Source organism: Amphiprion ocellaris, chromosome 1 (assembly GCF_022539595.1).
Source record: "Amphiprion ocellaris isolate individual 3 ecotype Okinawa chromosome 1, ASM2253959v1, whole genome shotgun sequence".
In the NCBI taxonomy this organism is placed as follows: Eukaryota; Metazoa; Chordata; class Actinopteri; family Pomacentridae; genus Amphiprion; species Amphiprion ocellaris.
The window spans coordinates 20508227-20533422 of record NC_072766.1 but is presented as its reverse complement, the minus strand read 5'-3'; the positions used below and the strand labels follow the sequence as shown (position 1 = coordinate 20533422).

Sequence of the window (25196 nt, the reverse complement as noted above, 5' to 3'; positions counted from 1 at the left end):
CATTCAGCCAATAATTATTTCCATCACATCAGTTTCCAGACCTGACTGTTGTGTTGGTGTTGTTTTTTGTTTGTTTGTTTTTAGATACCCTTATTTCATCCTGTAAGGGGAAATTTTGCCTTTACACGTTTTCCAGATTGTTTAAAAGCTGGGGTCAGACTGGACTGTAAGTGACACTATGGTAGACCAAACAGGGTTGCTAAAGGGAGCAACATGACAGCTTCGCATAACTGGGGCTTGAACCCCCAACTTTCCTTAACCACTTATCCATCGCCCACCAACACCAAATATGATATCGGTGCTAATGTCGCTGTTTTAATCCATGGACACATGATACAATCTGTTAGATATCCCTCTTGGACATTGAAACACTAACCTAGTAGATCCTAACTTGATGTTCACCCTGTATTCCTACCGAGTATATCCCACCACTTGATAGGTGCCATTGTGACAAGATAATCAATGCCATTCACTTCACTTGTCAGTGGTTTTATATGTTATGGCAAATTTGTGGCAATCTGTACCAACGGACATCTTCATAATGATAAGCATCTACCAATGCATACAGGTGGATAGTGGCTCCTTTTTCGTCCCTTTATTCCAACAAATTAGAAGCTACACTGGATTTACACTGGGTGAAACAGCTGTTTATCTGGCTTTCAATAATGCAGGAAGTTTTGTTAAGCATACTTCCTGTTTATAAGCAGCTGCTTCACCTCACGTTCAGACTGTGTCCTGCAGTACATTCACACTGGGAGCTTCACTGTGCTTCCACAGTCTTTTGCTGTCTACTTGAGCAATTAGATATTGATTTCCTTGCTTGAGGACCTGGTGATACAGTTGCTGACAGACAGGAGACTGTTACACCTTCACAAATAAAATGTTCCAACCTCTCTCAGTCTGAAGAACCAAATCAAAAGTCACCTGCTTAAATGACAGGGAGAAAAAGCATCTGATGCAATACACACATCATTCTTTGAATGTCCAGCAACTGCTTGGATCACTTAAGCATGTTTCCATGGAGACCCGGACTGGACTGGAGTGTGGATATAGTGTTCACCAGACAAGAATTACAGGAGCTGAGTGGAATTGAAATCGCATTAAAAATGTAATACATTTTAGTAACTTATGGTGCTGAGAATAAATGTGTCGATGTGTATGTATTTATGTACCAGTGGGTGTAATGTGGGCATGTAGGACAGGGAAAGGAAAAGAAATGAGAGAGATCACTTGGTGTTACCACACACTGCCATGTTGAGATTTTGGCAAGTTAATACATCAACAGTAGCTAAATTTATTTTTAGATGACAGCAGTCAAATTTAATTAGAATTCTTATTTTAAACTGTTTTCTTATCCTCTAGAATTTGGCTTGGAACCTCCGAGAATGTATGAGACAAAATGAACATAAACAAACATATTTGTACAAAGTTCTTTGCTCAGCATTTTTTCCACACCCAGTCATTTCTTTTCAGCTGCTTCATTTGACACAGCTGCAGCTGAAAAATTCAAAAGTGAACGGGTGTATCGGTCGGTTTTAAAACCCAAGAGGAGAAACTTTAAGCTGTAAAATGTCCTGTTGGCACTTTCACTCCAGTCAGGCAATGTAATGAGGAGTAATACGGCACATGAATACTATATTGCTGAAGTATTTTGACATTCTGAGGCACTTCACACAAAGTAGTGAGCAGCTATTGTCGAATTGCTGAGGCAAGAAAACATGGCATTACAACAGTGAAACCAGAGAGATTAGGGCATCCAGTAACCAGTTGCCAATCTTAATTTCGACTGCAAAATGCAGGGTTAAAATGCATAAATCTTTAAAAAACAAAAATTACAGAATACCTATCCACATATTTCAGTTAGAAACCATTTCTAGGACTAAAATACCCTAAAATATAGGGTTGGTATATGCTGCACATCATTATTTTTAACCCTCATCATAGCACCAACTCATCCTGCTGTGGAATCATTTCACAGCCAACTGCCTTAAAGAGTAAAGCAAACTTGTCATATGTCTAGCACAGCATGTCAAACATCTGAGCTGTCAGCAGTACCCGCTGAAGGCATTAGCATCACCTATAGCAAACCTAAGCTGTCATCATGCCTGAGCTCTGTAAATTTCATGCCTTTTTAAATGAAGTTCCTGCTATATACATGCCAACGTCCCTATCACTAGCACACAAATGTAAAGAAGGTTTGCTTGGAACTTGCAAGTTGCTTTTTGTTAATTTCTCTGTTGTTTATTAAGCCGAAAAGGATGGACAGTAACAGGATACACAGTTTCAAAGGACTACAGCAATTACTGATGATTTTCCAAATTAAATGGCACAGTGGACAAGCGCACATCTCCAACTTTGTGAAGATCCTGACTCGAGTCACTCACTTGGAGTCTCATTGTTGTCCCTTCCTAATGTTTTTGAGTGTCTTTAAACTGGTGAGAAGCATCAACAATTTGTGTTAATACCCCACCGGCACCTCTGATTTTGTTTGAAATATGATAGCTTAAGCAGAATCCCATACATTTCAACATAAATTCTGCTTGGCAAGCACTGCCTGCATAGGCTCCTTAAGAGACTATTTGTATCCCATGAGGTGCTGGATTACAGGATTTGCATTTTAAAGGGTGTCTGTGATGGCAGCTGAAGGAAATTGGTGAATGCAATTGCAGCAATGCAATAAAAGATCTGTAATGTGAGTCAGGCTCTGTAACCTAAATGACACACCTGCTCCTGCCCACTATAGATCCTCTAATACCTACAGCCTGAGACAAGTTATTACCCTGCATCACCAGTAATATTTATATTACACCATGTGTGCAGGTAAATACAGCACTGAGGTTCCACTTACAGCGCATACATACAGCCTTAGATATTGTATTTCCCAGAGCAGGCAACAACAAAAGACCAGTGTTGCAATAAACAAAGGAGCATCTGAACCCATTCCCTCGTCTTTTAAAGCTTTTATGTATAATACACTAGTTAATCAGATTAATGTCTCGACTGCAAAAAGAAATTATTCCTATAAAGCGCAGGGAAAATTACACTGGTCCAATTTCTCGGCAAACCCAAAGTGCAGCAATGGCAGCATTTCAGGACAGATATAATAGATTTTGTTTTGATCTCTAGAGCATGGAGCTGCCTCTCCCAGGGGCCTGCCAGGGTTAAACTCTGATCTGTACACTGTGACTTGCTCAAGGCTGTGTGTGTGCTGTTATTAAAAAGAAATATTGCTTCATAAAAACCCACTGCGCTGCAGCCATGACTCCTGTTAATGCAGACTGTTGCTGGAGTATGTCTCTGGGAGGGGAAATGTTTTTTTTTTTTAAATCTGTCCTCTGCAAAGACAATTAGCATGTGAACCCACAACCCTATCCGTCAAAGAGATTGAAAGACACCTTGGAGAAAAATGTCCTCTTGCATTGTTGTGTTGAACAAATCTCCTCCTCTTCTAATGGATTTGTGTAATGGACTTAGCAAGGACAGGGCCTAGTGTTAATATAGACTCCGGCATCCTCTCCACTGGTCATTTGCAATGCAATTTGCAATTAAAACACTCTGCAATGGCCATCTGGACATGAGAGCACTGAGAATGAGCAAAGGACACTTTACCCTCGAGTCTTATTGGGGAGGAAATATGTGTACCTGAAGGACATTTAAGAGATTGAGTTCTAATGCTTATTTTTTTTATATAGTGTATACATCTGGACATAGAGTAGAATTTAGATTACTTTGTAGAAAAATGGGATGTGATCATCATCATTTTTGATGGATCCATTTTACTTGCATCCTAAACAAACTTTCCTTTATACTTCCATTGCTGCCATCACCACCTCTAGCGTGTTCCATAATTTTGCATATAATGATGCCAGAAGTCCCATCAGATGGGGGGTCTGTGTCCAATGAAACGTGAACGCCTCCATGCAGCTGTGATCGAGCGAAGTTTCACGCGTCCGGTAGGTGGCAGTGAATGTTCTCAGGTAGGGAGGGCAGGTTGTGTGTGTGTGTGTTTCAGAGGTGGGGGGGCGTGTGTTCCTCTTGCACAAGCGCTCCCATGTTGCGTAGTCTGGAAACCTGACGTGGATCGCAGCCGAGCAGCGAAGAGCGGCAGCGGCGTGTGTGTGTGTGTGTGTGTGAGTGTGTGTGACAGTGACAGAGTTGCGGCGGAGCAGATCAGAAAGTGCCCGTGGCTGCTCTCCGCCGTCTCGCGCACTCCTCCTCCTCGGACCGGTCAGAGTCGCACGAGACCGGCGCCGTGCGACCCGGTTCTACTGGCCCCGCGCGTGACCCGAGGATCCCGCTGAGACGAGCCCGGAGCTGGAGAGCAGGAAAGCTGGAACTAAACTACATTCATTGACTTGTGAGCGATGCACTGGCAGCATGGCCAAGTGGTTCAAGGAGCACCTAGGATTCAAAACTACCAAAGCACCCCCACCGGCGCCTCCGAAACCGGACTACAGACACTGTCACACCGGTGTGCCCGGAGCGCCTGGCTACCAACAGACGAGCTCCGGGGCCACCTTTCCCCCGAGCCCCGCTCAACCGGACATCCTCGCTGCTTACAAACTACAGAAGGAGCTAGACTTCGAGGACCCGTACATTCCAGGCGGAAATATTTCATTCGGCTCGAGTTTGAACACTGTGGGGTCGCCGGATATCAAGTATGTGTCACCAAAGCACCGACTTATCAAGGTGGAAACCATCGAAAAGAGCAGCCCGGCTCCGGGAGGGGGTGTCACGGTCACCCAGGCTGTAGCTGTAGGGAGTGTTAAATCTCCCACTTCACCTCCTTCCGACCACGACAACAAGGAGAAGGTGGGTGAAGTTTGGTCCAAACATTAGAGAATAACAACTTTACTCTTCTCACACACGCTAACATTTCAATTCAACCATGTTTTTTTTGTTTAAAATTAAACCACTTAATTACAGTTGTTTCCCATTAAACGGCCCGGCTGCCACTTTTCTAATATAAAACCAGGTCTGTTTACGTAGCACTTGACCTACTCCGGTAAAAACTGAATCTCTCCAACCGGCAGAACTTGTTACAACCACACAACGGCTGCCCACATGAGTTGCGACATCCACCTCCGTCTAATATCTAACCTGCACTACAGGGAGTGCTGCTGAGGGAACAGGCTCTGTCCTGTACAACACACAACTCAATGTATGAGCTCATATTCCTTAAACGTTCAAAACTTGTGTCTACTGCTCACTTTTGGAGAGTTAAAGTGCAGGCAAACTAACTCCGCTTGCGCCCCATCTGTATCTGCAGCTCATTCCCAAGCAACAATGTGATCTAGACTTATCCCAGTGCCTCTAATTTAACCTTAATCTAATCTTATTTAACTAGACAGATCAATTTAGTGAATGTTCATTGCAGTGATGCCTGCTCCCTTGAGGGGAAATTACTTGTGATGAGTTTATGGATATATGGCTCTAATTTGATCCCGGCTTGGCACTGTTCTCTGAGCCAGCACAAACCTCGCACCCTTTGCTTTTTTAACAAAGTGAATGTGGAGACAGATGGCAGACATGCAGGTTGTGCCTTGGAGCATGCTGTCATGTCAGGCTTCTCAGGAATCCATACACTGGGTTCATTTGGAGAAAGCTGAGATGTTCGGTGTCTGCGAGCTTGAGGACATGCTGTATGAGGGCTATAATCCAGCTGAGGAATGTTTTCAGTGTCTGCATAGCTCATTAACAGTGCAGAGAAAGCATAGCCCTGTGAAAATACACACTGTCCGCTCACTCAGATCATGCCACAGTCACGGCTGTGTTCTCACATTTTTGTGGTCCTCTTGATTTCACCTCTGTGTTACTTCCTCCTCCACTTGTGTTTGCATTCGCACCTGTCTCGTGACATGTGGCGAGTTCACAGTTGGTTTTCGTTCAACACTTTTATTTATATTCCACAATGTCTGCAACCTGTCATGAGAGTGTTGCACGCAGGAATACTGCACTTTTGTTTTTGATGACACAAAACACAGCCGTTACTGTCATCTGCATTTCCCATATATCAACCACACAGATATCAGGAACCAACTGAAGCTCATAAAATGATATTCTGTTGCAGTGTTTGTTTTCTCACACTGTCAGCCTCAATTTTTGGCAACATTCATGAACTTGGTATGCAGGGTTAAGAATCAGGCAGATATGTGTTATCGGTTAAACAAGCCGGAAACCAAAATGTACAATTTTCACCCAGCCAGTGCAGCTGTTCAAGCTGATCAAACAGACTATAGTCGTCTCTTGTTAATTGAAGCATATTTGGATCTCTCCAAGTCAGAAATACAGTTGTGTCTACGCCTGCTCTCTTTCTCTGTGTGCACATGGCTTTAAGAGACAGGCAGTTGATTGCATAGTATGGACTGAGTACCTCACACCCTGCAGTATGAATGATGTTATGGACGCGCTAAATCAGTCCTGACAGCTGGTGGGCTTAGGCAATATGTCGAGAGAAGGTTTTAAGGGTTTCTTGTCAGCTGATGAAGGTTAAATAAAAAGGGTGTACTAGTGGAGAGGGAAGTGAGATGATGCAGCAGGAATACCTCCCAAAAACATGTCGTCTTGTAGCCTTTGTCACATTTAGTTAGTTTGCAATTTCCCATCAAAAATGAAAACAAGTAGACAAGTATGTATCACTACATATATATGTATATATATATATATATATATATATATATATATATATATATATATATATATATATATATATATATATATAAATATATATATATACATATATATTTTTTTTTTAAATAGCAGATGAGAACTTCAGAGGAAAAAAAACCCTCAGATATGTCACTGCTTAGTAACTGCTTCAGAGTGTTTTGAGGCTTTGTATTCACCCTTTTGTCAGGATTACAGTTTGTCTGGAAGCAGAGGATTTTCTCCTGGACTGTGGCTGGACATGATAATTGTTTGTAAATCCTTGTTAGAGGGACTCTCTAGGTGAAGATTTTAAAGGTGCTGTTAATGAAGAACTGTCCGCAATATAGACAGAACAATCTCTGTAGGAGGATATGCTGTTTGCACACGGTGACATACTGTCCTTTCAGGCCAGTGCTAAAAGGTTGAAGGCGGGTTTTGTTCTTGTTTGTGGATGCTTCATTACAAAACTATTTCATAGCTACTTTCCTGAGGCACCGTTTAACCTTAAATGAATAGGGATACATGGTCAACGATTAAAACAGAATAAATATATTTCTAGCTTGTAGCACATAGTCTCACACACACATCAGTGTGACAGTTGTTTTTCTAACTGCACAGACTAAAGGCTGACTGCTGAGAGACTGAGTAAAGAGCGCACAAGTGTCTTAACAGCATTGCTTGGTTACATTGATGTTTTAATTACCTGACTCATGAATGCTAATTAAATCACTGCTTACCTAATGCCTGAAATGCCAATATCAGGATGAAGGGAATTTTGCTCAGGCCATTTCTATTCACCAGCCTCTATTTGGGGGTAAAAAGCAAGATTCATTCAGTGATATACTGTACTTTTTTTTTTTTTTTTAATTTATACAGTTTCACAGTTGTCCAGCTTAATCCCACATTGTTCCAGTTCTGTGTTCCTTTCACTCTCACTTAGAGTTCCAGTTTTCATATGGAGCTTGATTTTGATGTAGATCAGGGAGGGTTACTTACAGTTTGTAGTTTTCAAGGTATTGTGATGCGTTTTGTTTTTAATGATGCCGAGCCCTTCATGGTAGAGCGCGTTCAGAGTGATGATCAATTATCATCCCGCCTTGGAGCTAATTAAAGGCCTCATCTCCCAGCTCATCGCTCTACTCAGCACTAACCTAACTTCTCTCAAGGACACCCAAAAGTGATGACGGGCTCCACTTGAAAATGTGTAAACAAAAGCAGTAGCACGGGGCTGACAAGCTGCAGCCTCCCTCTGAAGCGCCGCCCGTCATCACCAGTATCTGTTTGTGCACCTGGGAAACTGCTGTTCCAATCTAACTTTGGCTGCCTTCAGGGCTCGGGGTCCCTTTGACTCAGTGATCCCGTGAGCCAGCTTGCATATCTATCTATAGAAGCACACAGTTGGATTCACAGACAGTTGTTGTTCAGCCAACAGAAGCATCTGGATCGACAGATTTCCTCGGTGCTTATTTTACTTATGTGCACCGTTTTACAAGCCCTGTCTCAGCATTTCAATTGATTATGCCGGAGGTGGAAAACTATTGTTACATCCTACAAGAATGCTATGTTTTTGATCCCGTATGGATTTGTTTGTAAGTTTGCAGAGTAGCTTAAAAATTGTTTATCTAACACATTGTTGTGAATACAATATTTCTGAAACATGTATCGCAGTGTCTCAAAATATTTTTTAAAAAGTTCATTGAATAGCAGTTCATACAATTTCTGCCAGACCTGCGTCTCTGCTTCCTTCCTTTTTCGTCTTCTGCATGTTTTTCAGTCCATTTGGATGTGTAAAGATCAGAACTTGAGATCGTGCTCGGCAGATTGTGAAAGAGCGTAATTACACCCCCTCACCAGGTGCACCACCTTCCACCTACATTCTTCCAGCGTGGGTAGAGCAAGCTTGTTTGACTGGCCTGCCGTAGTGCATGGCTAAACTCCACTCAGCTTCATTTCCCCACACCCTGAATATCTTCGCTTAGCCTTTCACCCTGGCACTCCAGACATCGGTGGAGTTTTATAAATTCATCCCTCCGGCCTTTCACGCTCTCATCTCTGCCAGTGATAGAAGAAATGTCAAGCACAAACGTCAATATCACCTGGGTCTGTGAGAGTGCTTTTCTTCAGGGAGCCAGAAAATGGATGAAAACATGAGAGCCCATCATGTTTTGTTATAACACCCCTTTTACTTGCAGTCCTTTACCTTTTTGTATCAGACAGAGGCTGGTGAGGCTTGATAGCAGGCCAGACTGGATGTTGGGGTAGTGCAGGTTGTAGCCTTGCTGCTCTACTCTGTCATAGATTGTTTATCTGTGCTCCTTCCACTGAAATCATATTTTTTTAAAAGGCCGTGACTGTGAATGTTTTAATAATTCAAGCTGAATGAATAGACAATAGGAATGATGTGTAGCTGCACTAATCATGATTTCCATTGCTGTGACCACTTTATGCCCAGGTTAAAATGATCAACAGATTGGTGTAAAAGCTGTGTTGTGCATGTCTTGGAATTTGCAGCTGTTGTTTTTCATAATCATGCTCAGTAGTGGTGAGCACATAGTGACTCATATCTTCAAGTAAGGACATAATTATTTTGATAATTATGATGAATTGTGTAAAATATCCAAGCCGGTGTGTTTGTGCCAGACTTCTCTGACTCGCCTCAGTTAAGTCTGGACTGTGATATTGTTGGCATGTCATGCCACTGTCCACGGAGGTGTCAAAAAATGTCATGCATTTCCTGAACTATTTTAAGCATTCAAAGCATTTTCTAAAAGTCCCCCTCACCATCTCAAGACTACACAATCCTCAATTTTAATTATCCACTGTCCTGAATTGTTCCTTCCATTCCAAACATATTGCACAGTTTTTCCTATGCTTTACTGTCAGTAACAAAAGAACATTACAATGCATTCCTGTCCTGAACAAGAATCCTGGAAGGGCGCTTTGAAAGGAAGGAAGGAGCACAGAGCCGAATAGCATACTGGTTTAAGCCCCGCCTCTGCTGAAACACTATGAAGTCAAGTTGTAGTGGAAGATGCGCTGGAAGCCATAATGCAATGGTTATTCAATTGAGCACATAAAGGTTTGGCTTTTCATCAAGATATCATTTTGGTGAATCCACAAATCCTATTACATTTACATCATGGTCCTGTAATAACCATTCATGGTTAAGTGTTATATACAACCGTATCACTACATGTGCATGAAAGTTATAGGTCTTGGAAATGATGGCCTTTAGCCATTTTTTGCTTATTTTCTTTTTCCCCTCCATCTGGGAGCCCTCTTCCCAGTTTAAAGAGTCCCGACGGAGTCTGTTGTGTTTGTTGCTCGATTTGCTTTTTCTAGCTTTGCGCCGGAACAGCAGTCGCATGATTCCACTAGGTCACAATTAGCCTGCAGACTAGTGCTGCAGCTCTGGCCGCTGGGGAGTTGTAGACACATGGCTCTGTTTTGTTTAATGACAGTGTGTGTAGCTGAGTCTAGAAGGAGGGAGCCCTTGTCTGCAGGCAGATCGTCACACACACATTAAATGGAAACAAATGAGTTTGCATGTCATCTGAGACACAAAGGGAGAATCTGCAGGAAGCAGTGGCTTTTTTTGCTTTGTGTTTGCAAATTCACTCGCTCTACCCTGTCTTATTACAATCTAAGTAAATTTCAGCTGTATCCAAATAGTTAATTTTGCATAAAAATACAGTTTGATGTTGAGGTCAAAGGGGTAGAAACCGATTTGTGTTTTTATCTCCTGCGTGAGTGCATGTTGTTGTTTTTGTGTTACACTCCAGGAGGCAGACAGACTTCCATCTTGCAAACAGAGCTGTCCTGTGATCTGAGTGCCCACCAGGAAGCTGAAGTCTTCCATTTCTTCTTAGTGGGATTCCAGACTTTCATTTCATGCATTGTGGGAATGTGAAATGATTCTAGTGAATAATTTTAAATCTGTTGGAGGGCTGCTTAGATTTATCATTTACTGACACTGGCTAATATTTTACTCATTTTGTTTCTTGAAGTTAAGATTTGGTACAATTGTTGGCCGTTAGAGTGATAAGAATATCGGGCGAAGCAAATCACTATCTGCAGTTGTTTGGTGGAAAATAAGGAATGGCTTGGTTGCTCCAGGATTAAGGAAGTGCTCCCTTCCTGACAGGAAGTGTTTACAACTTGTGACATTCCCTTTTTAACTTGACAAGTCTGCACTCGCCCCTCTGTGTAGGCTGAGTATTCTGGCTGCTGCTTGTTTGCTAAAATATAACCAGTGTTAATGCTCTTGGCTGTTTCGACTTGAGCAATCTAGATGTCAGAAATAGTGACAAATAGTGATGGCACATGGCTGTTGTGTGGAAACACACTGATGATTGTCCGTCACCCTTCCTAATATAGCTTTTCTCGCCTTTTGCTGTCCTGCTCAGAGAGATGAGAAGCCACGTAGTAATGGCACCGGTGTGGGACTCCACCCTAGCTCTATTGTCAGTGTCGGTGACGTGTTGGGATCTCAGTGCATCCTCACCATACAGAGGCTATCTGAGGCCACAGAGCTCAATCAAGACATCCTTACAAAACCTTGCTCTGTTTACAACTAGACTGCAACTTATTTTCCTCTATGCTTTATGAATCACATTTTTAAATCAAAGTTTCTGTCCCAGTGGATCTCATCATGTTGTTTCTACTTACCTAATTGTGCCAGTTTTCTTACTAAAGCCATGATAAACAGTAGTGTTACTTGCGTCTGTTCATTGTGATAGTAGCATCGAATGGGGCTTAAATGCATCTCTGCTGCATATGTCAGCAAACTTGTCCATATAAAGGGGCGACAACTTAATTATTCCTCTTTTCAGCCCTGTACCATATTGTCAAATTAAAATACAACTCAATATTTCCATAATAATTCAGGCCGTTGTGATGAAGAAAATTGCAGTGGTCATGTTGGAGACAAATTGCTTGTTCACATGAGCACAGGATTATCATATTTTATAAAATTCCAACATTCCATTGTGGCACCTGAATTATTCTCGACTCTTGTGCTGCACCACTTACTGTATGTAGCAGAAACACTGCCAATAAATCTGTCACACAGGGATGGGGACAGGGACAGGAAATTGGATTTTGTCAAGCGTGTCGTCAAGTACTTAATCTTGAATATCTGTCGCATATTAAGAGCACCTTCATAGGGTGCAACCCATGGCCTCCTCTTCTTTCTCCAGTGGGCGTCTTAAGTGGCTGTGTGGAGTGCGTTTTCAACGAAGGAGGTCCTTAGGGACAAGTTGAGGTGCTTTTTGTGCTTCGCCGCCTTGGGTGCTAACAAAAGATGCATTCATTCATCAGGACATGAGGGCAGCCAGAGAAGGAATTTATTGAAAAGTGAGGGTGCACATTTAGCTGTGTAAAAGCCATATTATTAACACACTGCACATTTTGTAAGCAGTGGATGAGCGGGAAGCTTAGTTTTCCCCGAATGCAGTATAGTCTGTTTGCGGACACCCACTGACACACTCAGAGGACACACAGGATACATCTATTACGTCATGGCCTGATAACAAATTAATGGTAAGAAAGTGGCATTTAAATAATTTTATGCCTTGTGTGAATAAGTTATGTATCATTCCATCTTGTTTTTGCTTTTTTTTTTGAGCCAGTAGTATTTGGATAGGAATGTTTAGCTTAAGTGCAGCATTATTAGCTTATCATTGGTTAAATTTACCTTTTTTGTCAGGCTTTGACTGAATAGCTACCATTACATTCATACATGGGTTAATGTGTGCTGAAGTGGACATTGTGAGATGATCACAATGTTCAAATGAACTTCCAAGAACCATACAAGCATTGTGAAAGAGTCAAAGTTCTGATATAAAAACATGGAAAACACAAAAAAAAATTCACAGCTATTTAAATATTATAAGCAACATGGCTATGCATTACTGTGGTTCTGTTGGGATTCACAAACTGGCCTGATAGCGACTTGCGAATTACAATACACCAGGTCCTCGGTTTACGACATCCTTGACCTATGGCGTTTTGTGGTTACGTCCCCATCTCCCATAAATTTATTAAGAAGATCTTGTTCCATCATTCTGACATACGGTGTTTGCGACATTAAATCTAATTTTACATGGGAACTAGTTGGCGAGCGGAGGGGACAAATATGTCGTCACATGGCGCTATACAAGGAAGACAGTTTGGTTTACATTTGCCAGTCCTGCGCAACGTATGTCACAAAATGTGAATTCCGACTTATGGTGAAAATTGCATTACATCGCGCCGTAGGAACGGAATTCTGACATAAGTAGAAGACCCCCTGTATAGCCACACTCAAAACTGTAAACTGCTTTATTGTGTATTTTACTTGAAATAGAACATTAATTTACAAAATGAGCGCCATGCTCAGTATTGTCAGTATTGTCAGTTTCTCATCAACTTCTCTACAGTCAGACTACTTTTGGCAACCAGAGGATTTGCCTCCTGCTGGATGTTAAATAGAAAGCAGGTTAAACACACTTCAGCAACATTTCAGACCTGGAGACCATGGCCACTTCTTTTACATGGTCAGAGATGAGCTAATTTTCAGAACAAAGAAGCTTTATTTAAAAGTGTAAATTAATTTGTATACTGTATGTTTAATATGGTACAGACACTTGAATTAGAGTCATTGTTTGATGTTGGCATATTGTTGCTTCGGCAATGAATGGGTAGCAGTGTTTTGTCTTAAGTCTAACAAAAAGTGCAGTGTAATGTGTGCATTCTGTACGGGAAATTAACTAAGGTCTTAAAGGCTGACCTGCTTATAGGGGCACCCTGGGATGCTGCAGTCTACTCTTAATGGCTTTTAAAGATGCTTAGGGGCAAATAATAACTATTCTAAACAAGGCCCCAACACTACAAAAACATTACTCAAGAAATTATGTAATGAGAATCTGTTAAGCTGCATACAGGGATTTCCCATAGGATATCAAAATGACAAGAGATAAAATATTTGATATTGATGAGTGGCTGCACATAATTCAGCTTATGCATGGCAAAGATACAGTGACAGATTCATGCTTTCCTGAAAAAAAATGGTGTGTGACTTCAGTTGCAAAAGATAAGTCCTAGAAAATATGTAAATTACATCTGCATATGGTGTCTTGTATTAATATGTCATGAATATAAAAAATGACTTAATCAAATGTGTCACCATCAGTATTTTAATGCATTTTTATTGCTGTGTTTATTTCCACTGATTAAAAGACAGAAATAGAAAGACAACTGTCATGACAGTAATGAAAAATGACAGTAAATGAGGCTATTTTTAACTTCCTGCAGGTGTGCAGATTTTTCTTAAACTCAAAGTAGAGTTTCTGGAAGTTCCTACCTTCCTGTGATTGCCTGCATGCCCATGAGTATCAGCTTGGACAGACTGAATGTCTTGAGAAACTCTGATTTGAATGAGCACTGATAATGAACACTAGACACCCTGCTTCAACGCTGATTGATGCCTAGTTGAACCCTTTTCCCATGTGTGCATTTGTGTCGCTCATGCACTAACATATCTGATTAGCTGGTGTAGTTTTTATGCATGAATGTGTGTATAAGCTACGACCACCAGAAAAGCACACAAAGCTTCATTATGCACGACAAGCCCACAGTGGTGATGTTGGGGCAGTCCAAGTGACTATGATGTGTTTTACATCCCGTTTCTTACTGACTTGACTGTTTTATGCATTGCAGAGTTTTGCCACCACTGAATTGTGGTGCATGGTATCAGTGTTGCTGCATCTGGAAGCATTCCCATGCAAACAGTGATCAACAACAGCCTAAATCACTCGCGCCAAAAGAGAACCAGCTTTACCGTAGCTGGCGTGCGAACACAGCTCCACACACATGGGAATGAGAGTGCAGAGATCAGAAGAACCAGCATTTAATGTGGTCAAACTCTTAAGGGGAGTGGGGTGTTGAGAGGGGTAATAAATAAGTCGGCACCCGCAGTGCAGATGTCTCTAAGGGAGACATGTGCATAACTGATGGTTGAACATATTGATGTGTAGAGGGGGCTGCTGAATCTAATTCTTAAAATATATACAGTTAAGTATATGTTGTGCAGAGACTGTAATAACCCTGAGCTTGCTAATGGTAGCTGTTGGTAGTATGAAAAGAAAATAGAAGAGATTTTTTATAAGCCCATGTTGCTTTTCAGCAACATGATTCTGAGGTTGTACATGTTCTGAAAAAGTGTAGGGATGCTTTTAATGTGTTTCCTATGAAATCACTTTTTTGTTGTCGTTGTTGATTCACAAGGGTAAGTGGAACACTTACTGACACTGAATTGCTGCTCTTGAATGATTCCTCAATTAGATTAAAAGCAAAGCAAATGAATATACCTGGAAATAGGCAGAATTTTTGTTTATCTCAAGTGAAGTGCTCTTCATTGGTGCGTGGACTGCAGTAGCTCGTAACTGATTGCAAAACAGCGCCTTTATAGCAAATATATTAATTTGATTAGCTACCTCTGCAGACTCCTAAGTAGGCCTTTAAAGAAGACACATTACTCTTCACAGTTCCCAGAGAGGCTGAATGCTCTAGGAGCAACTGTGTTTCTTAGGAAACATTTCAATAAAGTTTCATTAATGTCAGGTCTGTATGGTCGGAAATGCACTCTTGCACTGTTTCTCCTTTAGAAGCGAAGCCAGTTTTCTATCTACCTAATCTGTTTGGGAGATATAGAACCCAGCAGGGCTCAGTCTTCACAAGGGGCCTTGTATGAATTGTAACCAGATTTGTGCTCATTTCTTAGAAACATCAAAGTATCTTATTGATAGTAACTGTATTATGTCAACAGAGAAGCTGTGATCATTTTTGCTTAAATAAATTGCCTCGAGGGAGTGTTTCTTTCCAGTATGTTCTTTCTATAAAATTGTGGCCAAGTTATCTTAAGACGACTGCACACACAGCATTCACTCAGTGTTTATAGACAAAGATAAGGTGGAGGAGCTATCAGCAGAGGCACTTCAATGAGGCACAGCTTGCTGAGTTTGGCATTACATGTACATTTGAACATTTTTTTTCCATCCAACAGGAGTAAATAAACTGTATACATGCCAAGCAGTCCACCTGCTCTCTACTGTTGAAGGATAAAAAAAACAATTTCTTCCAGTCTTTTGTCTTCTCTCCCCTCCTTTCCTATATCTTCTTAAACATGACTGTCTGTTCTCACAATAGGGGCATGTTGGGTTTTTTTGTTACACCGCAGAACAAAAGAGCAATAGCAGCAAAAAAGGTCTTTTGAAATGCTGTAATGCAATTGAGCTGCTAAGCACTGAATTGTATTAGGTTATCAGTGGCTGAAATCCCTTGTGGCGTGAGACATAAATCACACACGTCAGTCCTCTTTTTTTCTTTTCCTCCTCCTTCATTCTACAGCCTGCTGACTTTTCTGGCAGTCTCACTGGGGCTTCAACCTTGACTAGGCCCTGATGCATTCAGTCCTTTGTGGACCAGCCATGACATTAACATCATCCTACCGCAGTAGGCTACTCTTCATTCACATCTATTTCTATGGTTGAAGGTGTTTCGTGTAGTTGTCGTTCTGTGAAATCATCAGTCTAATGTTTAATTGCACTTGCTTTTCATTCATCACCGCTGTAAAATGACAACACTAGACACATAGCTTGCTGTAAACACGGCAGGCTATTTTCTAATGATTACAACAAAAAAAAATCAATCTATGTGCTCAAATTTCCACTAATGCAGTTTCTGAATTTTTTTATTTGTTTGCTCTTGATTATCTGATGAGACAGCTGAACACATTACGCATCAAGAGTACAGGAGGAGAACTGCAGCCCCTATTTTCTCACTTCTAATGGAAGATTGGGGCTCAATCGAATTGTAATCCTAGAAGCTCTAGCATTGTTGAACATTGAGCCAAAGTGGCAGGTGCCTGTTATAGTCTCCCTCCTTTGCTAATGTTCTCACTCTTTTCCTACTGATTTGAAGTCAGCTTCATCGCCTGAGAGCGGACAGTGCATTTCAAAAAGTCTGCTGCTATCTCTTTTCTGAGCTGCCAAAACTCCGGCAGGTGTAAGACATGGCCAACCAGAATCTGAGCTGTAGAATAAAAGTAATTGAGTGAGTTCTTTTTCTCTATACTGCAGACCAGTTAAGGACCCAGCTACCACGGGGACATGGTCTAAGCCTGTCAGGTGGCTTTGCGAGATTCATGTAGACTTACATCACAGCTTAGCGAAGGCCTGGTATATGGAGGCACTGCGGTCTTGTGCTGAGGGGGGGGAATTTTACTTTCATGACAAGTGTGGCTTGGCTGCAGTCCTGACACACCCTGGCATGCCACAAGGCAGATGGTGTGTCCCTAGGCGATGCCACTGCTCTGTAGCACCCCTCTCCTCACAACCCCATGCTCCTCCTGCTGTCGAGTAGTCATTAGTGCAGCGGGACAGGAAGGACACATTGGAACAGTTTGGAAATATTAACCACCTCCTCCAACCTAACATGAATTAGACTGCAGGGCCTGGGTGATATAGAGGGTATCTAAAGTGTTGATAGCTCAATGCCCAGGAAGGATTTGTGTATTCTAAAATTAATATTGTTCTTGCATGCTTATGGGCGACAGTAGAATACTATAGATGTACACATTACTGGGCTGTAAAAGTATAAATGTGACACCGAGTGGAGGTGAGAATAACCATGTAGCTCAGACAATCCTCCTTGATGAAGAGTACTTCTCAAACAAACAAACTACTTACATTAGTCACATTACATTTACACATTTGCCTCATAATTCGAAATGAGAAGAAACAGCTTGATTTTATCATGACTAGCTGCTTTTTGTTTAATTTTTGTTCAAAGGTAGGCAAACAAAGAGGTTTGTCATTAAATTTGCTTTTCATGGAAAAAAAAAGTTGCTGACTAAAATAAGAACATGAGCCAGGTGCTGAAAAGAGCTTTTACTGCCCAACACTGAGCTAAATATACATGCTTGTAAAATGTAAATCATTATGTCAAGTCCCTGTAACCTTTTTTAAAGTATGGATGAAGGAGCTATAATTATGCTGATTGCTTTGTAAACAAGTGTGCATGTATTCCTTTAATCAGAACAACAGAAATCTTCAAAACTGAATATTTTTCTGTTTGAATTATTTAAAAGGGTATTTCAAATAGTGCCTCAGCCTTTGCAGAAGAACAGAACAACCAAGAGCCTCTTGTGACTGATTGCAAATTCATGTTTCATTTTCAGAGTACCAGCAGGACTGACTGTTCAGGAGGAGAAAGGGTGCAAACATTTGAGTGAAGTGTTTTACCTTCTCTGCCCTCTAGTAACATGCTTCTTTAGATACTAGATGACTAAAATTTCCAAGCCCTAAATACTAACCACTTTTGGACTGTTATATATCTGGCCCAGGCGACTGGCAAAGCAAAGGGTTAAGGTTGGTGAAAGTTAATGAAAGCTTTTTCTTTTTTTTTTATCCATGATTGCATTTAATCCCTCTGTCTGATGCTATCACAAGTTTTCATCACATGCACGGCTTGGATTTGTCCTAATTTATGTCAACAGGAAAGGCAAAAGGATGATGTCATGCATTTGGAGTGGCTCCACACATAATTCAATAACTGATTGCCATTATTTCCTGAAACATGCCCAAACATCCTTTGGCCCATGATGAAGGTGCATTCTGTAGTCAGGTTGTTCAGTTCAAGGAGTGAGCCCTGCTAAAATGCCAGTGTGGGCAAATACACAGCATAATCTGATTCTATGATGTAAAGGTTAGGAACATCTTAAATGCCCTTGTGCAGAATAATTGAATCCATTTGTTTGGTATAACTACATTCTCATTGGCTGAGAGCAGTACACTTTACCCAAACTGGATGTTCCCACATGTGACTGCAGTTTACTAAAATACATGAATTTGAAACAAGCCAGTGATGTAGAGAATCTGACGTTCTGTATCCCATTTGCGGATTTTGGTCTCAAACCTCGAGCCACTCTGTTACAGTGTATGGACCACAGTGAGATATGTACTGGCCTTTATCTCCCCCATTGAGGTGATTCATATGTTTTTTTAGTAAGGGTTACTTATTCTTAGGTTTGGGCTGTGTACGCAGTCGGTGAATGAATCTGGGGTGGGTTTGGCACATGATTTGACTACTGATGGCTGAGCTTCAATACAACAAGGTATGAGATGGTAATGACACTGTGGCTGTGATGCATGATTTTTATATTCTCTGGGGCTACAAAGACGTTGCTTATCGTAGTCTGAATTTTAATCAAACCTGAGAGTAAAATATGTGTATTTTGTGTGGCACCAAAACAAACCAGGACAGTGTTTGTATTGGATTTTTCCTCCTGCTTGAATTCACAGAAGCAAAACATTCAAGGAACCCATAATTATGCTGTGGCAGAAAAAAGTCCTAGTTATTTTCCCCAAAACAGATGGAGAGGGAATACTGAAAAAGGCAGATTTAACACACAGTAGCTGCTATGAACGCAACCATAGTACTTACTTCCCTTGCTATTATTGCCTAATCCATGTATAGTGGGGATGATCTGTGCAGGAATATACCTGCCAGCATTTCTCTGTCACTAATCGGTTTACAAATTATCCCTAGTGAACATTTAACACCTGGAAACTTTTCAAGATGTCTTTTTAAAAAATGTATGACTGTTAAATGACACTTGACCTCGATCAGTACTGTGAAAATGCTGGTGCTTTGCCAGCATTTGGCTTGAAGGGTGTATCTGTACATTTTACTTGCATCCCTGAGGCTTGCCAGGTGTGTGTGTGTGTGTGTCTGTGTGTGTGTGTGTGCGCTTGTGGCACTCTCACGGGTGACCTGCATATAAAGGTTGCTTTCTGGGAGTGTACTCTCTCTGTGGCAAAGATGGACAGTGGTTGTTCTCAGGAAGACTGGCGTGGTGGAGGCAGGGCATGGCGGGCATGAGGCTCAGACCAACTCCAGTCTGCCCCGCCCAGCCCCATCCACCAGATGAGTGATGAGCTTGTTTATAATGAGACCAAATCCCTTCCTGTTACACATGAGTCATTGGGTGTAGTGCCAGTCATGTAAATGCTCACATACTCACTGAGGTGTTTTTATGCTTCCGCGCCAGCAAGAGCCGTGGCCAGAGGCATTATGTTTTCAGGTTGTCCATCCGTCAGTTTGTCGCCTTCTCATGAAAACGATACCTCAGGAATGTCTAGAGGGAATTTCTTCTAATTTGGCACAAATGTTCGTTTTAACTCAAGTCTGGATTCAATTTTAGTGGTCAAAGGTTACCGTGATCTCACAAGAATTTATAAGCTAATTATAACCAAAATGTACATGTCTAATAGGAAAAAAATACGAAGTGATGATATTTTATGTCCAAAAGGTCAAAGTTCACATAATGTTCTGCAAAAATACTTTTTTGGTTGTTATTCAAATTCAGGGACAGAAGGGAAGATTGTGACCGTATTTCACATTTGGTCCCACCTAGATTGGTGACAATAATCTTATGTGTACTGCTGCAAACTGTGGTGACTGTGATCATTTGTAGCTTCTTTGCACAACATCCATATTTGAAGAATTATCTGTTGTCATCGCAACAAGTTTGTGTTCTGTCAGAGTCAGCTTTATTGACGAACCATGTGAGCACATACAAGGATACGAGCACATACGATTTTTAATTTCTCTCAATGACCATACACACTTCAAAGTCTTCACTATATATATTGTGTATATGAGTCTGGACAGACATGGATGTAATCTGCAACTTGACTGGGAGGCAGAGGCATGCAGCCATGAGGCAGTAATTCTAGTCTTGTTTGTGCACTGGTTTTACCCTTAAAAATCCTTTTACGAAGATGTTTCCAAATTACAGAACATGCAGTGCTCTTCTCATCTGCCCACTGATTGGCAGAACTAGACTGTTAGGAGCCTCAACAGGAGGAAAAAGTGCCTTTTCTAACAGCTGGTCCAAACTCATGCAGTCACACACCCTCATTAGATCCAATGTCCAAGAGCACAGATGGCTCAGATGGGAGTTTATTTCCTTTCAAACAGAAGATCTTTACTGTTGAAGCTGTGGCCTGGTAGATGAAGCAAACATTTCAAGAAAACAAATATCCCCCCAAGGCACCATAGACATGGATTTGCTCTGTTCCCTAAAGGTTTGAGCAGTATTTCTGGGTCTCAGAACGTCCACCTAATTGCCATCTACTGCACAAAATGCTCAGCGAAAGAGCAAGACTGCAATTAGCCGTGGCTCACTGCCAGCTCGGCATAAATCTGCCAAATTGTTTCTCTTAAGAAAGTTGAGCAGTTGTGGTCTTCTTTCCTCTACTTTTGAAATGTAGGCCTGTCACTAAGCTATCATATAATTAGGCAGGCCAGCAGTAGCAGAGAGCGTGCTGTAAGGCTAAAAGCTGAGGCATTGTGGTGGTGTGCTGAGGCATACAGACGCGGGGTGTTATTTATGTGTTTCTCCCTTTATCCTCTTGCTGCCTCAGTGGCTATCGCTTGGTCCTGTCCAGGGCCACAGCAGTATCTGTCACTGCATCTCTCCTGACACCATACCCATGTTGTGCTGTTCAACAGAGCAGCAAAATGAATTCCCCTCTTGCTATTTCACTTTTCCCCTTCCCTCAATAGCCTCACCTTTCTTGCTTTTTTTTCTCCTGCAGCTCATTATCCTTGAAGACTATGCGGACCCTTTTGATGCTGAGCAGGCTGGTGGCACTCAGACCATCACGGAAAAAGTGACAACAGAGAACGATGGCTATATGGAGCCATACGAGGCCCAGAAGATGATGGCAGGTAGATCAACGCTTCAAATCCTCTACTTTGTCTTTAGTTTTCTCTAATTTTTGTCACCTAACTACCTGTACCCTCACTTTATAGCTCCAGTATTTGCAGTTTAGGTGACAAGTAATCAATTTGGGTCTTTACTATAGTTTCATATTGTATATCTCATTGCAGTGTTAATTAATATGCAGCTTAATGTGGCTATATGAATTAATGAAGAGTCTCAGATGGCCTCATGACATTTTACATGACAGGTGCAGCGGAGCAGAAATGACTTGTGTGTCCCAAAAGATGTCAAAACATTTTCAAAAGCAGTGTCTTTGCCCGCTAGAAATCGTACAAGTCTTTAAGTGATGCACCGTGTTGAAAAGGAAAACAGGGAGAGGTGGGTTTTTTTATGTTTGTTCTCCTCTGAACTGTGTGCATGTGGAGACAGTTACTTGCTGGGATTTCTAGGAAGGCATTTTTTTGAGACAACAATAGCTGTATGGTAACATAAGAATTTAGCCAAACCGCATTCCCCACACAGCTTTGTCACTGCACATTCATTCTGTGGCTGAGCACAACAATGACAAAGAACACGTAATGTGCAGAAAGAGAAGAGAAATGATGAAAAATGTGGAGCAAACAAAACATGTGACAGCTGTTTTCCTCTCCTGAACAGACCTGAGTACCTAAGACAGGAATGTTTCAAAAGATGTTTGTATGAATGTCAGACCTCAAATGGATTTTTTCAGAACTGGGGATTGACTACAAGATAGCATAAATACTCTATTAAGGCTTTGATATACTGACATATTCATATCATATACCATATATTGGTGCTGTTCACCATCTTGCACATTGCTCCCAAAAAAGCAGGACAGAAATGTTTCTGTCCCTCCTCAGCAATTTTCTTTTAATGGGTCTCCAGACAATCTCTTGTTTTCATCTGTCTTACTGGTTTGACCTTTGGCCCAGTCATTGCCTCAGCTGAGTAGAAAAACCAAGGATTTATCGCTTCTCTCACAAAGAGGAAGCTGTAAAGAAAAAAGAAATCTTAACAAGGCTTTTGTGGTATCACTGGAATCTTCTTCCAAGTTTTTTATTGCTTTATAAATTTAACTCGACACAGTTCTGCATTTGGCTATATTGACAAGCGTGCTATTCTGGCAGCAACTGTCTGTTTAATCAGATGAAGCCTTCAATTTATTGCTCTGGTTGTTCTTGTCTTCGAAACCTGAGTTGGTGTTGTTTTCAGGCTCCCTGCTTTCATTTATCATATCTATTGATTGCCAGTTTTTTTGGTGGGGTGATGTTTTTAAATAGAGCTGTTAGTGGATTTTTGCGGCTCATAATGATCCACAGTTTTCTATTTCTGGACAACAGATGGATGAATGTTTCACAAGCATTAAATAAGGCATTTTATCAAAGGCGCATAGATTGGAACTTCATTGTTCAAGGAGAGGAAAAGAATGAAATTTGGTATTTTCACCTGCAATTCACAAATAGTTAGTGAATTTTTATGGTGTGATCAGTGGTAACTCAACCACTTTGGCCGCATGATTTTCTTTATAAATCTATCCAGAGCTGAAGCACTGAGCACAAATGCCTTTTTAAGAAATACCTTCCTCCAATTCCAAACAGTTACACACATTCACGCTTGGATGCTTTCCAGTTTAACTCTCACTGGCGCAGTTAGGGGTTAAATGCCTTGCCCAAGGGCATCTAGGCGATATAATGAGGGTCAGGCGCTTTTACTTTCTCCCTCTGTGCAAGGCCGGATGCTTCCACCAATACATCAGCATACTGGCTATGGCTATAGAGTAATTGCAGCATCTCTCATTCTGACAGCATATTGGTCAGGCAGAACTGCACACTCAGAATTTAGTCAGCTAAAAAGGAGAGAGGAGCTGTTGCATGGACTACTGCACCGTAGCAAAGAAAGGACCTTGCATCCCTAAATTTGTCACTATTGCTCTCTTTCATCTAGTTTCTTTTTATCACCCTTAAGGCAAGACATTTTTTTTGTATTCACTGACATCCTTCACTGTTGAATTTTTGTCAGCTTCAGCCTGGTGTAGCTTTAGCTCTTACAGTTTTCCTCTCTTCTTAGCTCCTGTTTACAGTAATAAGTGCAAATGGACGAGAAACCCCAAACATGCAACAGAAACTTTTCTATTTATGACAGTCAAAGAAAGTTTTAATCATTTTATTACCTTCTGCCAAATTTATACCATCTATAAAATGGTCAGTAAGCTCCTCATAAACTGGGTTTTAACTGTCTCAACTTGTAAAATTCAGGGGTGTAAAAGATAGTTTGTTATAAAAACATGCTTCCAATTAATTTGAAGAAGTAGACTGAAAATAAATCAGACTGTCTTACTTTTAAAGCCTATCTTTACAGATAGCATTTATGTTTCAAGTTTAAACCCAAAATTCACTTTGGATCTGCTGTCAGTTTAAAACTCACTCAGTAGACATACACAAACATAGTTGTTGTACCAATTACGGCACTTACGGCAAAAGTTTTTCTTTATGTTCAGTCACAGTGATTTTACTACTCTTTCTATTTTCTTACTTAAGAGGTCTTGATATTTTGTTGCTCATATTTTCACAATTTCCTCCACATGCAGAAGCAAATCCCTGTAATAAACTCTTAAAACTGGGCATCATTAGTGTCTTTAGTGTTGAAACATTACTTAGCAGAGATTTTGTGACGATCAGGCAATAATCTGCTCCATGAAGCAATGGTGTGACTAACATGCTCCATTAATAATTCCACAGACTGAGAAGTCTCATTTACAGTCACATCTCCTTCAGGTACACAAGGCAACTATCCAGAGAAAATTGTGGGACTACTGCTTGCAATACAATAGTTTCATTTAGGAAGTTTCAGTGATGGAGTGTATATTGTTTAAGGCAGTGTTTCCCCCAATTGGGGTTCATGATCCTCCAGGGGGCTATGAGATGGTGAGAAGGGGAAGACCTCCAGAAAAAGCACATTTTAGCCACAATTGTTGCAAAAGATGGAAATCCTATGTGTCTGCTGCATTCTCTGTTTGCTCAATATTGTAGTTCATACATGGACATAATTATTTTATGGCTGTTGGGCTATTGTGTTCTTTCGTGTTGTCATCATGCCAGTGTTTGAGCAGGCCTCTTAGTGCATGTGTTTAGCTGAGTGCAGAGTTTGTGTCCAGCCACCTATAGGGATAGTCGGGGTGTCAAGTCTTTGACAAGACGTCCTTATTTTGGGGGTTGGTGTTTAAAAAGTTTTAGCCTCCCTGGTTTAGAGCTTTTCAGATGTCTTGGTTTTAGATCTTAAATCTGCTCTTTCCAGGGCTTTCCCCTAGATTCTGTATTTCTGACATCTTCAAATAAATTGCTTCCTGTGAGCTAGAAGATTATTCCCAGTAAAACCCACGAGACCGTGCCTGTTCAGGATAGCAGATAAACTGAAGTCATGACTGTTGTTTGGATGTTAGCTTAACATGTTGTTTACGTTGTACGACTGCTGTAGGTCACTTAAAATCTTGTGAATACAACACATTTATGTAGAATTCTAAATAGCACAATTTGAACAATAATGTAGCAGTTGACGTAGGTGCTTTTAGACTGACATCATTGTGATCAGTATGTATGAGGTCAGTTTGTGCTCGTGATGATTAAAAAAGCTTTCACTCCTCACATATTGCTGATGGATTATTATGCTTTGCTATGTATTCACTGCAAGAAATGTAATCTACAAGTACAAGGAGACCATTCTTTATAGAGATGAGTGAAGTTACAGCCTGTTGCACTCT

General features: G+C 41.1%; 1 protein-coding gene across 4 annotated transcripts in view; it reads left to right on the top strand.

Annotated features, from left to right (window-relative positions):
* The first annotated feature begins 4062 nt into the window (after nucleotides 1-4062).
* Nucleotides 4063-25196, top strand: part of LOC111571649 (SH2 domain-containing adapter protein F-like) — a 101027-nt gene continuing 79893 nt past the window's right edge. For 2 of the 4 annotated variants that reach the window (XM_023274905.3, XM_023274907.3), the window contains exons 1-2: nucleotides 4064-4812; nucleotides 21291-21423. In XM_023274905.3, coding sequence (XP_023130673.2) covers nucleotides 4378-4812; nucleotides 21291-21423 — 568 coding nt within the window. In that variant the 5' untranslated portion in view covers nucleotides 4064-4377. Of the gene's footprint in view, nucleotides 4813-21290; nucleotides 21424-25196 lie in introns of all 4 variants that reach the window. The other 2 variants (XM_055010417.1, XM_023274908.3) reach the window with 2 other exon arrangements.